The following is a 17,263-nucleotide window of genomic DNA, read 5'->3' as shown; positions in this document are numbered from 1 at the left end:
ATCTGGAATTGAAAGGTAATCAAGGAATGGTTTCATATTAGGGAGAGTGGCACTAGAGGTGTCAGTAAACAGTTTGGAGTAGTAATCTTCAAATTCTTTATTGATTATCTGGGGATTACTTGAAAAAGTGAATTCGATTTAGTTAGGATTGATGGTATTGGAGCAAAAGAGGCATTTTTCTTGATTTGGAAAGTAAACATCCTGCTTGGCATGGCCCCTAAGACATAGTAGTAAGACCAAGTGCAAAGAATTACGAATTTGACTCTTTGAACTAAAATAATATTGACCTCAGTTCTCATGTTAGCAATTATAAGTTCATGATCTTTGTTGACCAGAAGAGGGCGAGCTCTTTCCAGTGATGAAAGCTTAGATTCAGGGTCCTTTATTCTAAGTTTAGTGCATGCCAAATGTGAGGAAAAAGAGACAGCAAAAAACTTTAATTACCTCCCAAAGCGCATCAGCATTATCCACAGAGCCAACATTGAATCCTAGAAACTTTGTTTTTAGGAAAAGCTGTATTGAATTTCCATCTCATAGCACTGGATGCAAGAACTGGAAGATGCAAACACAAATAGTTACATTTGTAATCTGATAAAGAAAAAAAGGAGGCATCAAATCAAGAGTAGGAGAAATGAAAATATAATCAAGTGTGAATTGTGGCAGGAAGAGAAAAAAAGAATTCTGGCATGTGGATGAAGTAAATGAAATAAATCAATGAAATTAAGATTACCAGTAAAATTACTTGATTAAAATGTTGAGTGGTGAGTGCACTTGTCAACAGCAATCTATCTAACAATGGATTTAAAGCAGCACTTGTGTTAATGCCAACCAGGAGCACATATTTAGAGAATTTAAGCAGATGGCTAGTGAGGTTAAGGAAGAATGAAGAAGTATTTGAGAGTTGAATTTTACAGAATCCTGACTCCAAGGGTCCTGTTTATCAGTAACTAGTAAGGACTTGACAACTGAAACTAATCACATACTTCTGTAATTGACAAGTGTATTTAAGAAGTGTAACCAGCATCTGTAAATCAGTCATATCTTTCCATGTACTGAGTAACTCCACATATGTGTCAATAAAGGTATTCTCATCTTGGACTGGCTTTGTGATTTGACTTTGACAGAACTGTGAGCACATCCTGCATCTGTCATAAGCAGAGAAAAAGAGTGATGTATGACCTCCCAGCAATGGCAGGCAAATAAAATCAACTAAGGTTGTCACCACCCAAGAGGAGATCTCTAATTTGTAGACTACATCACAGTAGAATAAGAACATCACACCTTTTTGAATGAGCTGAAAAAGATACAATAAACCTATAATATTTGTTGCTTCAATTCAAGTCATCAGCAGCCAGCAGAGGTGACACCTGAATTAAAGTGTGCTTCATGTGCTGATAATAAAGTCGATCTAACAGGCAAGACTGTATCTAACTGAGTTTAAGGCAGTGGTGGGTCGTCAGGGCCTGCAAGGCCTTCTCTGCTGGCCTAAAAAAATATCTGAATCACAAACTGATGATGTTAATTATATTTTGTCCATGAATACTTATTAAATAATTCCAAATAGTCCTTTCATAGCTTTCCCGATGGTTATGCTGCTTCCAGGCATGTATTTTCGTATTAAAGCATTTAACCAATCACATTTCAGCCATCATTTGTTGCCAGGCAGGGTCAAAGTCAAAGAAGTCTGCTCAGAGGCCCTCTAACACAAATAAATGTCGATTAAACTGTTGCTTCAACCAATCAGATTTTGAGTTGGTGTCAGTAGGGCCCTCTAGCAGGCGTACGGCAACGTCACCGTATTCAGACCCATTGATTGGATAGGATGGTGTAATAGCTATTTTGTCACCCCACAATGGCTGAAGGAGGAGAAGAAATAGATTTGCTGGCAGATTTACTTTCAAGGCCATTTTCAAGACGGACTTTTCAAGAAAATCTTGACATTGTTAAGAAAGGTCGGACAACTCCGAAGCTAGCTAGCCTGTCACAACCAGGAGAAGGATTTGTCCGCCACTTTCAGGTTGCCAACTACGAGCGGTACCCCTGGCTCACAGGGTCTGAGGAACACTGCAAATTGTATTGCTGGGAGTGCTTGTTATTTGCCACTGATCGACATGGTGTTTGGAGCCACACTGGGTTTGTAAATTTGACTTGCCTAACCAAGGCAGCAACGAGACATCAAAGCACTGCCGGACACTTACAAGCAACGGTGCTTTCCAAAACTTTTGGGGAAACCAGAGTGGATCAACAGCTGAACGAGCAAGTGCGCAGGGAAACGGAGCTCCACAATGAAAAGGTGAAGAACAACAGAGAAATCTTAAAAAGACTGATAGACTGTGCCATTTTTCTGGGCAAACAAGAACTTTCATTTCGGGGACACGATGAAAGCGTGGGATCCAATAACAGAGGGAACTATGTGGAGCTTCTTTCTCTCATTGCTGAGAGCAACACGGATTTACATTACCACCTATCCACCAATAAAGTGTTTAGTGGGACGTCGGGTAAAATACAAAACGACCTGATCACTGCTATTGCTGAAGTGATGGGAGAAGAGATAAGAAGTGACGTTAAAAAAGAACTGTTCGTCTCCATTATGGTGGATGAGACGACAGACGCGAGTAACGCAGCGCAGCTAGCACTGGTCCTGCGTTATATAACGGGCACAGGTTTCAAGGAGCGATTTGTCAGATTTGAAGATGTTACCAGTGGGAAGCGAGCCGAGGACATTGCAGGTCTTATCATCAGATTTTTGTTGGAAAATGAATGTCTGGGTAAAGTTGTGGCACAGTGTCTTGACGGCGTAGCGGTCATGTCTTCTGGATTAAATGGGGTGCAAGCTAAAGTTAAAGAGAGAGCACCTTTGGCTTTATTCATACACTGCTATGCACATCGGCTCAATTTAGTACTGACTCAAGGGGCCTCAAAGCTTAAAGAATGCAAGATCTTTTTCGGCCACCTCAATGGCCTTGCTGCATTTTTTTCTAGATCGCCTCGGCGCACGCAACTACTGGACGAAATCTGCCAGCGGCGTCTCCCTCGTGTGGCACCATCACGGTGGCAGTACACATCCAGAGTGGTCAATATGGTCTTTGAGAAGAGAGATGCTCTAAAAGAAATGTTTCATCACATTCTGGAGCATCATGCCGAGTATGATGAGGACACAGTGCGCTGTGCTGATGGATTTAAAGCACGTCTGGATGATTTTGAGTTTTGTTTTTTTCTTCACACATTCAATGGAGTTTTTGAGTATTCAGACATGCTTTTTTTCAAATACTACGGGACAAAAAACTGGATGTGCAGTTTTGTCTGGCTAGGGTAAAGGAGTTCTGTGACACCGTTGAGCGAGATAGAAGCCGATATGAGGGACTCTACGAGGCCACTGAACACACTGCAGGCGCTCCAAGCGTGCAAAAAGGTCAAGCGCAAGATCCTCGCGCGCACTACCGGCAACTCCATGGCAGGATTCTGGACAATATTATTTGCCAGACCAGATTTCAAGACCACGAAAAACTGATGTTTGTCACGCTTCTTGACCCCCAGAAGTTCGGGAATACAAGAAAAATTTCCCGCATGCAGCCTTCTCCAGTTTAACACAGAGCCACGGAGCACTTTTTGATCTGTCTCGGCTAAAAACAGAACTGAATGTAATGTATGCCATGGATGATTTTGCAGGAGAATCTCCCACTGATCTCCTTGACTTCCTTCATCAGAAAAATCTAAATGAGAGCATGGGCTACCTGTTCACTTTGGTATATTTGGCGGTGAGCATTCCTGTGTACACTGCCCTAAAGCGAATTAAAACTTATGCCAGAAATACGACAGGGCAGGTTCAAATTTCAGCATTAGCTTTGATGGCGATAGAAAGGGACTTCCTGATGAAACTGAAGCACACGGATAATCTGTACGACAGAGTAATGGAACTGTTTTTAAGGAAACAGAGAAGGATGGATTTTGTTTACAAATAATCCAAATTTTTGGTGAGTTAAATGTTGCGATTTTCCTAAATAATATTGCAAGTTTATGAGTTAATATTGATGTTTTTAATATGTGTCGCGGCTGTAGCTGCAGTAGAAAGGAACTTGTTCACCTCTGGTTTGTCTATTCAATAAAGGCATTTATTGTGGCTACAGGAGTTATCTGCGATACAACAGCTCTTTAGATAGATAGATAGATACTTTATACTGTATTTCTGCATATTAAGATGGTTTTTATAACCATAAATGAGTTTTTGAGGGGCGGGTTGATTCAGACGGAGCACTACTGAAGGCCTAGGTGTGAAATGCACGGTCCGCCACTGGTTTAAGGCCTTGACATTCCATGGAATATTAAACTATGCTATGAGTAGTTTGAGAAAAAGAGCTTGACGGAAGACAAAATAAAGCTGCAAGAAAAGCAAAACTAAAAACACTGTTGTGCAGAGATCATTAAACTTTGAAACACATAAAATGGATGTCCCACTAGATTTCACACAAAACCTCCCAATCCATAATTTAAGACTCAACAAATCCAGAAACCACCCCCAGAGGTTAACCCCCAACAATATTTTACTAACATAAAATGACAACAGGCAAGAAGGCCCAAAACAACCACCAATCCTCAACCTCATGATAGATAGATAGATCAGCCTCGGCACAGACAGACACGGACTCCAAATGTACAAAACATGCACCATTTATTTACAGACAAGACACACAACACCAACACCGTGCACAAAAATACCACACTCTACTCAGTCCTTTCTCTTTCTTCCGGCTGCCTCCACTCCTCCTCTCTCGTAAGCTCCATCATCTTCTACCCAACTCGGGCTCCTTGAGTGGTGGCTCCTCTTATAGCTCATCTGGAAGTGCTTCAGGTGGTAATCAGCCTAATTAGCCTAAACTTCTGGGTGTGGCTGCATCACAGCCCAAACGGGCTCGTTAAGTCGTTCCGCTCCCCTTGGCGGTGGCCACAGAGCTCAAAAGGCATGAGCTCCGGTGTTCCACGATTGTGGCCCCGATAACATCCAAGGGGGGCTGCTCTCTTGTGCCCAGGGAAAAATAGTGCCCCTTTCCCAGTCCATCCTTCTTCCAGACATCCCGGTGGGGCAAGATTCCTGGTTGTATGCCACAATAGTTAAATAGATAGATAGATAGATAGATTTTATTGATCCCGAGGGAAATTTAAGTACCAATACCCAAAATTATACCAAGTTAAATACAAACATTTAAGTACACACTATACAAATAACCAATGCTGTATAAATAATGCAGTCACAAGCTGGTGCATACAATAATGCCAGTGCAATGCAAATAATACTACACTGCCAAAGCGACAGATACCAGTGACATTAATATTAAAGTAAAAATAAAATAAAAACAAAGTGACATGGCTTAAGCTGACAGGGTAACATGTTTAAAGTGACACATTATGAAAAAAGGTTATACAGTAGTGACCAAGAAGTGAGATATCAGATGTAGTGCATAGCTAATACAGCTAATATAGCTTATGAGCAGAGAAGGAACATCATTCCCAGAACTTAACCACCCCTGCCCGTTTTAGGATGGGTTAAAGAGTTTAATGGCTCTGGGCACAAAAGAACTCTTGTATTTGTCAGTATTACAGTTCTGTGATGGCAGCTTACCACTAAACAAACTCCTCTGCTTAATTATGGTGGTGTATATTGGGTGATGTTCATTGTCCATAATAGATAGCAGATTGCCTAGTCTCCTTCTCTCTGCAACTGTCACCAGAGAGATCATTTCTATACCAACCACAGATCCTGCACACCTGATCAGCTTGTCAACACACTCTGTTGTTTCTCTTTTCTAAGCTACCACCCCCAGTACACCACCGCATAAAAAAAGAGTACTGGCAACCATCAACGCTGGAAAAGTCAAAGAACATAATCCTCACAGCACTACATCCTTTGTCTAGATGTGATTGGGTCCAGTGGAGAAGGCAGAGAATGGCATCATAAACAACCACATTCTCTTGATAGGTAAACTGTAGGGGGTCTAGTGCGTGATTCACCTGTGGTCTGAGGAAATGAAGAAGTAGTCGCTCCAGAGTCTTCATAATATGAGATTTTAAGGCCTTTGAGTTCACTGGATCTCACTATCTTGGGATTAGAAATGAGGTCTTCTAAAGTGTGGGGGCCCTCCCCAGTCACAGGCTCATGGTTGAAAATATGCTGAATGGGTTCTGCCAGTCTCCTCGGCTTTCCTCTAACCTGATCAGCAGTGATGGTGTGAGAAACAGGTGGAGGAGAGGCTGTAATTATTATCAGACATGCTGCTTTGTTGGTGGTGAGGAGAGGAATGCATGATCTAGGCTGACAGCTTGTGGGGTGGAGTGGATGAGCAGCTATGAGGGAAGGCATGGTGGCTGGTGAGTTAGTGGGAGTTAAGACAGGAGGAGGGTAGTTGAACCTGTTGTAGAAGACATTGAGATCATTGACATTTTAATGCATTAAAACCATCTCAGTAAAGAATGCTAGACAACAATAAACTACTTTAGCACATTAGTAACCTGAAGGAAACAAATTTTAGGCCATAATTTTAATGTAAACTTGAATAACAATGCTCTGATTAAAATCAGCACATCGATCAACTCAACCTAAATCAAGAGCTCTTTAGGGTGAGAAACTGTCACATGGCATCCAGTGCCCTGTTGTTGACTAAGGAGTTTGCTGATGATAATCCTGAAGAGATAAAAATACAAACGGAATTTCTCCCTCAGCCGGTGCTCTTACCTGTTAATTCTCATTTACCTTTGGATCCATCCTGCTCCAATGACCGGGGTAATGATGAACACAGTTTTCCTTTGGCCTTACAACAGGAAACTGTAAACATAGAACCCAATATTTTAAATCAAATTCATTCTGAGCCCAATAATCTAAAACAGATTCCACCTAAGGTTGATTCATCACAAGAGAGGAGAAAGATGATGATAAACACAGCTCTAAAAGCAAAATTTGATGTGTTTAAAGCTGATTCTCCTTTCCCTCTCACACCAGTTGATAAATGTAGATTTTATAAGGATAGTAAGAATTGGGTCCCTTTGATTGATGAACCCTGTGTCATTATTGCAGATGATAACATTGCAGAACTATTTTTCAATGATTACAAATTTATCCATTTGAAATAGTTAAAAGTTTAACAGTACAGTATTTAATTATGATATTACAAAGAATGAAACCGAATCCCATGCCACAAAAAATAATTATTTTTGTTGGGTATTGGGACATTATTAAAAAATCTAATAAAATCAATTTACATTTATTGGCTACACTCCTGTCCAAAGTATTTCCATCATCCATCTTTTCTCAAATCCCACTTAAATCTGACCCGAAGGTAAATGAAAGAATAAATAAGTTCAATGAATATATGTTCAAAATACTAAATATTAAAGTGCTGGACAATCCACAATGTACTCCTCTAAGAAATGAGGAGTGCATGTGGATACTTGACCCAGATTACCTTAATCTTAAAATTGGTGGAACTCGAGCACTGAGGTTAAGGTATTCCTACCCCAGGGCTCTGAGCTTAAAATTCAAACACTTTCTTCTTATCTATCCCCATCCCCTACCCACACCTCGAACCCTAAAATCTGGGTAACTCAGGCCCTGAGGTTAAAAAGTATTCTTACCCCAGGACCCTGAGGTTAAAATTCAAACCCTTTCTTCTGATCTATTTTCATTTCCTTTCTACAACCCTTATTCTAAAAATTGGTATGACTCGAGCCCTGGGGTTAGAAAGCATTCCTACCTCAGGGCCCTGAGGTTTAAATTTTAACCCTAACCCTTCTTTTCTATCTCTTTCTTACATCTCTAATCTTAAAATATTTTTGATTTTAAATCCTATTTTAAAGATTATTTAACCCTAATTTAATAGCATATCCCTTGAATATCTACAAAAAATTACGAGTGCCTGGGGATGTTGAATTTTAACTATTTTTTGCGCTTTAAATTTAGTACCCAGACTGAGTTATTATTTAAGCACTTTTTTTACTTCTTTTATGTGTCCTTTTAAGATTTTATACTTAAATTTTAGTACTGACTTTTATTTCAAATTTTAGTGGAATTTTATAGTTGACCAATAGGGGGTGCTATTTTTTAAATCCTCCTTTTGAGTCAGATTTTTTAACACACAATGAATGAAATTTTATCAGGACATATAAAGTATAGAATTGTGAAAGGACATTTTAATAGGATTCTATAGTGCTTTTAGTGACTTAAACATACAGGGTGTGTGTCTCTTTAAGAATTTTTTAATTTTGGAAATATATGTACCTGTGCCTGCCATTTCTGGCCATATCCCCTGCCCTAAGCCTAACCCTCCCATTCTAAGATTTATGCAAAGTTGCCTCTAATACTTCTTCCTATCTGATCTCAACAGCAGCTATAAAACGTACAGCAGCTCAATGCTGTTAATATTAGTGTAACAAACAACAGCTTACTTCAAAATGAGGCTCATAGACCTGATGTTGATTTTAAAGACATTATATATATTTGGTAAGTACTTCATATATACTGTATATATATATATATACATATATATATATATATATATATATATATATATATATATATATATATATATATATATATATATATATATATATATACTGTATAATTAATTTATAGCAAAAATGTTTTGAGTTTGAACAGACTTTAAATTTCTTCATTATTTTTTAGATGTTTCTGCAGAAATAAAGCTGCAGGAATCTGATCCTGTAACTCTACAGCCCGGACAGTCAAACCAGTTATCATGTAAAGCCTCAGGGTTCACTTTCAGTAGCTACTACATGAGCTGGGTTCGTCAACCTCCTGGTAAAGGACTGGAATGGGTGGCAACAATAAGACCTGATGCTAGCAACCAGTGGTATGCAAAATCTGTTGAGGGACGATTTACCATCACCAGAGACAATTCTAACAACATGCTGTACTTAAAGATGAACAGCCTGCAGACTACAGACACAGCCGTGTATTACTGTACTAGAGATACACAGTGAGCAAAGGGAAGTGCCAGTCATTACAAAAACTCTTATTTTTGTCTTTTTTATCACCAAAAATTGTTTTTATCAGCTAAAAGAAAAAGAGAAAACCACATGATTATGCTTTTTCTCATGCAAAGTACATTCTGAAATTCAAAATGCAGTTTTTTACAGTAGGTTAAATTTCCTAAAATTAGAAATTTCACAAGCTTTATAATGATCAGTAAAACATAGATAACAGTATTGTTTTTGCAGATGTTTCTTTGGCTTTCTAAGCAAGCACGGTGGTGCAGTGGTTAGCACTATTGTCTTGTAACTCCAAGAATCCTGGTTGAGCTTCTGGCCTTGTTACTGCTGGCTAGAGTTCACACATTCACTCCCAAAGATAAGCAATTTAGACTGATTGACACCTTGATTGACACCAGGGGCCTCATGTATAACGCCGTGCGTAGAACTCGCACTATAACATGGCGTAAGCACAAAAGCCGAAATGTGCTTACGCACAGAAAAATCCAGATGCAGGAGTCCGTACGTACTTCAACTTCCACATTCTTCTGCTACATAAATCCCGATCAGCGTGAAAACTAACGCTCATGCACACAATTATGTAATGCCCCAGTTCCTTCCAGAATTACGCCACTTTGAATATGCAAATCAATATAAATCGCCCTTAAGCTCAGCCTTCTGTGAAAAGACAATGGGAAAAGCACGGGGGAAAATATAAGAATTTCAGCGAATACCAAGTGGAGGCAAAGGAAAAACATACTATTTGTTCAAATAAACCGTGGTATAATCAACAAAAGGAAGTTGATCGAGTGACATAGCGTGTTGGAGAAACTTGAAAGCTCACGTTCACAAAATCGCACAGCGCCGGAAATAAAAAAGAAGTCACATATCAAAGTCACCGTGAAAAGCCGAGTTGTAGTCCACTGTCTGAGTGTCATATGAAAGCTTATTAGGGTACAGAGAAAAAAAGGCACACAGTGGGGAAAAAGCACGAAATGTCAACTTCAATCTCGACATTTCCACTTTAATCACGTAGTTTATTTTGTCATTAAAGTAGAACATCATAAACTTCATCTTAAAATCGTTTAATTAACCAGTTTCTCAAATAACATCGTAATTAAAGTAGCACGTTAAATGCTTTGTTTTGTATTTGATCTTCTATGTGTTCTATGTGTGTAAATCACTACTTGCTTCTTAAACCGGCTCTCTTCCTCCAACTGGACACAGAGTCCATTACATTTGTGATATTACAGCTCTCTGAATAACTAAAATACTGAGATGTATACGTGATATCATTTTTATGATGATAGGAGTTAAAGCACATTATTAAACATGAGTGATTGTGTGCGACCTTCGATGAAATAATTTATTGCAGCAGTACTCTGGGGCGGCTATAGGCTTGTGATGGCACTGGGCAGAGGAAGAATCGGTGGCTCCTTTGCCCGCCAATGTCAGTAAGGTAGCTTATGCACGGTGGATGGCCACGTCCGTTGCAGACACTGCATAGCCGCCTCAGGCTCATGACACAAGCATTTAACTTTTGCCAAAGTTTGCCGCTGCGCTTTTAGCTGTGTTGTTATTTTCTCTTTCTGTTTTATATTCAGTATATATTGGCGTAGCCGCCACTGCAGTCCTTGCTTTTCTTTCCCCAAATACCCAATCACCACACAATCAGCTCTGTAATAGAAGTTAAGCCATCTGTAAGCTTAACGCCGATTCTTCAAAACGTTTAAGGAACATTGAAATATCTTCGTAGTACATGTTTAATTATTCTATCCTTCACGGCACTCCCAGTGAAGAATATAGATTACTAGCAAAATACCCGCGCTTCGCAGAGGAGATGTAGTGTGTTAAAGAAGCAATGAAAAAGAAAAGGAAACATTTTGAAAATAACGTAACATGATTGTCAATGTAATTGTTTTGTCACTGTTGTGAGTGATGAGTGTTGCTGTCATATATATATATATATATATATATATATATATATATATATATATATATATATATATGTATATATATAAATAAATATATATATATATTTACACACACACACATAAACATATATATATACATATCTATACATATACACATATATAAACAAACACACATATACACATACATATACATACACACATACATACATACACACACATATATACACACAAATACATATATATATATATACATACACACACACACATATATAAACATATATATACATATACATACATATCTACATATATACACACACAGCTATTTCGTATCAGTGCAATACGCTGCTTGTTAAAACGGATAACTCCGCTCTTACGTGCAAGTCTGCGTGGATATTATGAACTATCGTATTTCTTCAAGTTCTATTTAAATTTTAAATAGAAGGAATTTTTATTTAGTCGACAGAAATATCTTTGGTAGGAATGGTAAAAACAGACAGGAATATTATTCCTGAATAAATCAACTCAAACCTTAAACAACTTATAATATTTTGCTCTCCATAAAAATATATCCTGTCTAAATTATACAAGTTAGAAATAAAGTAAACGTTAAAAGAACAAACATTCAAATTTCTTTACTCTTATGTAATTTTATATAAAAAATAAACTTAGATTTTAAATATCCCAAAAGATTTTGCTCTCCATAAAAATATATCCTGTCAAAATTATACAAATTCAAATATGAACATGCTGCATAACAAAACCTGGAAATATAAATAAAATGTGTTCCTTTCAGCAATAACAAATCAAATCATTCAGTTGTCTTTGCTCACATAATTCATTTTAGAGCTGGACGCCTGGCATCTTTTTTTGGCAACAAGTTTGTTTCTGTTTGGTGTGAGGTTCTGTGTTGTGGAGATTCTCAGGATGGACTGCAGGTGCTCATCAGTGAGGCGACTCCTGTGTGCTGTTTTGTTAGTTTTTATCACTGAGAAGAGCTTCTCACACAGATATGTACTACCAAACATGCACAAGGTTCGAGCCGCATGTAGATGGACTTTTTTTGTTCTTCAAAGACACCAAAGCGCCGTGCAAACTCAGTGCGCTCAGTTTATCAGCAAAGTGCGTATTTTGGGAACACCGTAGTGACGACTTGGTTCAACATTACTTGGCAACAGGGAAAGTGGGGCAAGTTGCACTGTTGCATTTGTGTCTCCCATAAAAGCAGCTTCACTTGAAATCACTTTGTGATTGTGCACGGGTAAAAACGTCCGCTGAAGTGTCAGATTCTTATTTAATTCTTCTGCTTTCTGTATCTTCTGCATTGCATTCAGGTCTTTCAGGTTACCCTGATGTTTTGTCTCATAGTGCCGTCTTAGATTAAATTCTGTAATTACAGCCACATTAGCTTCACAAATGAGACACACAGGTTCATTAAACATATACTCAGCCTCCCATCGGTTTTTAAAGGCTCTATTTTCAGAATCAACTTTTCTCTTCAGCATCGTGTGAGCTAGCTTCGCAATAACTTGCAGCATCATAAGCTAGACTTGATTAACGCAGTAAGTGTTGGCAAGGCAGCTGAAGCGCTGCATTATGGGATCTGTAGTTTATTGTGTTACCAGCGCTTCATATACCCGGGCCATTAGTAACAATAATACAGTATATAAAATGATCTCGGGCCGGATATAATTACCGCCGGGCGGATGTGGCCATGACCCTTGAGTTTGACACATATGGACTAAATAGAACTTGAAAAGATATATTTTTTCAAATGTGATCGCGCAATTCAGATAGAGTTGGCGCAGCACTACAGCCTGCATGCCTCAATAAGTCATCCTCCCCTCGCTCTTACTTTTTTACCGTTCATCTAATGAATACACTGAGTATGGCTTTACCAAAACAATCATTGATGGCGAATAAAGTATCCATTATTCGAGTATGTAGATTGGGGTATATATATACATATATATATACCCGCGTATCATAGTGAGACGTAGTGTGTTAAAAGCTATGAAAAAGAAAAGGGAACATTTTAAAAATAACGTAACATGACTGTCAATATACAGTAATTGTTTTGTGAGTTTTAATGAGTGTTGCTGTCATCAAGGATTTGATTCTCATTATTTCTTTCAATCAGGTTTGTATTTGTAGGATGTGTTGTGTTCAAGTTACATTCCGTGTTTGTCAATCGTTGTAAAGATGACAGGTTTCATTCATCGATTCGTTTCTTACTGCATCAATAAACAGCTCGTCTTCTTCTTTATCTGAGACCCGACACACTGCATGCACAGGTTTTTTTTTTACACTGTCTTCCTTTAGTGGGACATTGACTTTTTCCACCGTGTGCTTTGTTTTCACAGTAGCTGCATTTATGAATATGCTTGTATGTATCAGACGCTTCATATTTTTTTGCTGCCTTTTCAATTGTGTAATTTGTTTTTTGTTCAGCGCTCTTTGGAACTGTTCCTTTTTGTCTGTGCACTGCGTCAGTTCACGTGAGCCGCTCGGTGTACATGCATCGAAGTTTCCCAGCTGTGCTGGTGCCATGTCGTGCTATGTCCATGGCTGTATCTAATGTTACCGAAGTCCCGGCACTTAAAACTTTCTCTTGCAGTTTCGCTGAGTTTGTGCCAAACACCACCCTGACCATCTCATCTTCCTCTGCATAAGCACAGTCCTTCACCCGTGAATATTTACCCGTGGCAGTTTGCTATTGGATTGCCGCTGACGGACGGCCTTATATGGGTAGGCACTAAATTACAAACGCCAGTGGCAGCCTGTCTATGAAATTAATTTAAAGTTTAGGTTTACATCGTGCTTTGTTTCCGAAGTAGCAGAACTCATAAATATGGTTGTATATGTCACTCGCTCGCTTCTTATTGTTTCGCAGCCTTCTCAATTATATAATGCATGTTTTCTTCAGTGCTTTTTGGGCCTCTTCCTGGTTTTCTACGTACTGCGTGATTACGTGGAAGGCGTGATGATGTCACACGAAACTCCGCCCCCACGGGTTTCAAGCTCATCTCCATTACAGTAAATGAGAAAAACAGCTTCCAGTTATGACCATTACGCGTAGAATTTCGATATGAAACCTGCCCAACTTTTGTAAGGAAGCTGTAAGGAATTACCCTACCAAATTTCAGCCTTCTACTTACACGGGAAGTTGGAGAATTAGTGATGAGTCAGTCAGTCAGTCAGTAAGTGAGTCAGTGAGGGCTTTGCCGTTTATTAGTATAGATTTAAATGAAGTTAAAGTTTTATCTGTATAATATAATAAACATATTTTGCTGCATTTCACCTTAAATATGATATCGTCATCATATGTAAATACGCGCTTTATAAAGTGGCTCAGGTTGTGCGATATTATAACTGTAGTGCAAGTTTACAGTGGGGTAATTGTACTTATAAGTACAAACAGTTCTACAAGGTGCAATTGATTGAGTGCGTTTATAGTTCTTGGGATGAAACTGTTTTTGAACCGCAAGGTCAGGAAAGGCTTTGAAACGTTTTGCCGTGGCTGAGTCAGCGTGTCCTTAAAGCTGTATACCGATAATTCTCTTTCTGATCAGCTGCTTCTGTGATTCACACTCAGATACAGTGATATAAATACTCCGAGTAGTGCAGTGAGAATAATATGGAAAAAGATGATCCGCTATGGCAACTCCTAACAGGAGGAGCTGAAAGAAGAAGAAGAGGGAGAGTGAAAGTAACAACACTAAAGCAGTTATGGTATTTGGATTACTATGGCTATTCCCTGGACCATTATATTGTTACAAGTTAACTACAATCAGATGCGTTACATTAATAAACAATATGCGGTTAGTTTCTGTGTATTTATAAAGCCGCGTCAGGAAAATAAGGTGTAACCACACAGGAACAGTAGCATTGCTTTGACGCTAGGTGCCGCCAGTCTGCAAAACCGAGCGGAGAACTTGCGTACGACAAGGTATGAGGTACCGTGGAAAAGTGCGTGGCTTTACGCCAAGTGTAGGTTTTATACATCGCGATTTGAACATGGAAAAGGTCTTACGCAACATTTCTGTGCGTACACACCGTTTATACATGAGGCCCCTGAAGATCAGCTCCGTGACTGTGTGTTCATAACTGTATCCTGTCCAAGGGTCATTACTTCATTCACCCTGTCTAGATAAGCTGTGACTCGGTACAGTTCAGTAACAGACCTGTAGTGTTGTGCATTGCTAAAGAATGGCACATTAAAACATACTTTTGCCGATTCAGTTGCAACATCTGACTCACTTTGTAACTCTGATCAGGTCATTTAACACTAGAATTACCAGAGCCTACGAAAAAACTAATAGATCCGTCCCACCTCAAATCGCTTTTTAAAACCGTTCTCACCTCTCCACCAGTGTCTTTTGTTCATCTAAATGTGCTGATAAATACAAGCCGAAAGCAGCCGGCTATTCCATCCCCCCACCGACAGAACGTACGCGAACTTCTCCTAGCTCATATCTTGATTGAGTATCTGGGAGTGAAGTGGAGTTTTAGAGTGGAAATAATAGATCGTTATTTGGAACACACACATTTCATGTTTGTTCCATTTCTACAGTAATTCTGTGTAAACATATTGGTAAAACAGAAACTTTTTCATATTTTAGTAATAAATGTTACAAAAGAAGTCTGAAGGCCAAAGATCAAATAAACACTTTCACAAAAGGTTCAAGAATGTCACAACAGCTTCTGTGGGGTATCAGGAAGATTCTCTCACTCAGAGCGCAGCAGATTTACCATACCTCAGAGACCAGAGTTCGATTCCCCGCTGAGGAGAAAATGTTTTTTTTTTTTTTTTAACTTTTGCCGTTCCGCCCGCCTGAACCCCCTTTCTATTTATATAGTAATAACAGTAATTTTATTATTATTATACTATAAATAAATATTATTTTATTATTTTATATTTATAATTATAAAATTTCCGTGCTTGTCATTTCACTTGTACTAGTGAAAGGTAAACTTCGACAGAAGCCACTCAGAGTCGATCGGGCTTGTGAGGTTCGTCCAAAAATGCACCCATACAAAAAGAATAAATAAATATAGTGTTCAAAATGTCAGGCACATACATCATTTTGAATGAATTAACTGAACAGTGGGTTTTTTTTTAAGTATTTTTCTGAAGATGTTTTTGTTAACTTAGTTCATTGCGTTGTAGTAGGAATTCATTGAGTTTACTAAAAATGTGCCTGAGTCATTTCAATCAATATCAATATAATCTGACTTTAAACTTATATATTCAGGAATAAGGTTATATATTCCAACGCTGACTTTATATATTCGGTAATGACTTTATATATTCTGACGCTGACTTTATATAATCCGGCTTTGACTTTACATATTCGGGAGTGACTTTATATATTCTAACTCTGACTATATATATTCAGGAATGACTTTATATATTCTGATGACGACTTTATATATTCAGGAATTACTTTATACAGTATATTCAAGTTTTGAATTTATATATTCAGGAATGAATTTATATATTCTGAAAATCATTACAATTTCCTGTTTGGCACCCCATAGGGCACTGTATAGTAGATATATAAAAAAACAGCTAAGGGGATAGATATATAGATAGATAGGAAGAAAAGGCACTATATGATAGGCAGACAGGGAAGCTGCTATATAATAATAAAATTATTGTTATTACTATATAGATATTATTTATTTACTTACTTCCTACAGCATAAAGTCACGAATGCAGTGCTTCCCATGTACATATACAAAATACAGCGATGGCAAAAGTGCATTCTTGATTCAATGTAGAACAGTCATCATGATTTAAGTTACCCATCTGAGAAAATACTGTAGTAGTGTCAAATGCGGCGGCTTTTGGGGCTGGGGTTTGGGTTTGAGTTGGGATTGTGAATGCGGCTGAGAAAATAACAAAATTAAAAAAAAAAATGAACCTTTACAAGTATCATAAATTACACTGGCTGTTACAGACTGGAATCAAATGTATGTGTTTATTTTAAAATAGTCAGAATATGTGCAGCTCACTTTTCAAAATGGAATTATCTGGAGTCGAACCCGTAAAGTTCAGACTTCTAGTCAAGAGCTGATAACGTTGCGCCTCCACAGCGCTCTTAGCAAATGCATGTCAATATCGCATTCTAATGCGGGTTGTTTTTCTGTAATTATATTTTTGAATAAAAGCGTACTTGTTCCATTATATTTGTACTTTTTGTGAAACTATTTCTTTGATATTTGGACTGCAGACTTCACACATTATAAACTACATGGCTACATTTTGTCAATTATGACTAAAACATGAAAAATGTACCTTTTTTAATGATGTGTTTACATAGATCATTGTAGACACGGAACACACATGAAAT

General features: G+C 38.2%; 1 gene segment (V, D, J or C); it reads left to right on the top strand.

Moving 5' to 3' along the window:
• The first annotated feature begins 8,395 nt into the window (after window positions 1–8,395).
• Window positions 8,396–8,988, top strand: LOC120536525. The segment is given in 2 exon segments: window positions 8,396–8,488; window positions 8,672–8,988. Coding segments are annotated over 2 exon segments (366 nt in total).
• Window positions 8,989–17,263: the final 8,275 nt, after the last annotated feature.

This window comes from Polypterus senegalus, chromosome 1 (assembly GCF_016835505.1).
Source record: "Polypterus senegalus isolate Bchr_013 chromosome 1, ASM1683550v1, whole genome shotgun sequence".
NCBI lineage: Eukaryota > Metazoa > Chordata > Cladistia > Polypteriformes > Polypteridae > Polypterus > Polypterus senegalus.
Note: the sequence above shows the minus strand (reverse complement) of the source record. Positions and strands in the feature narration are given on the sequence as shown.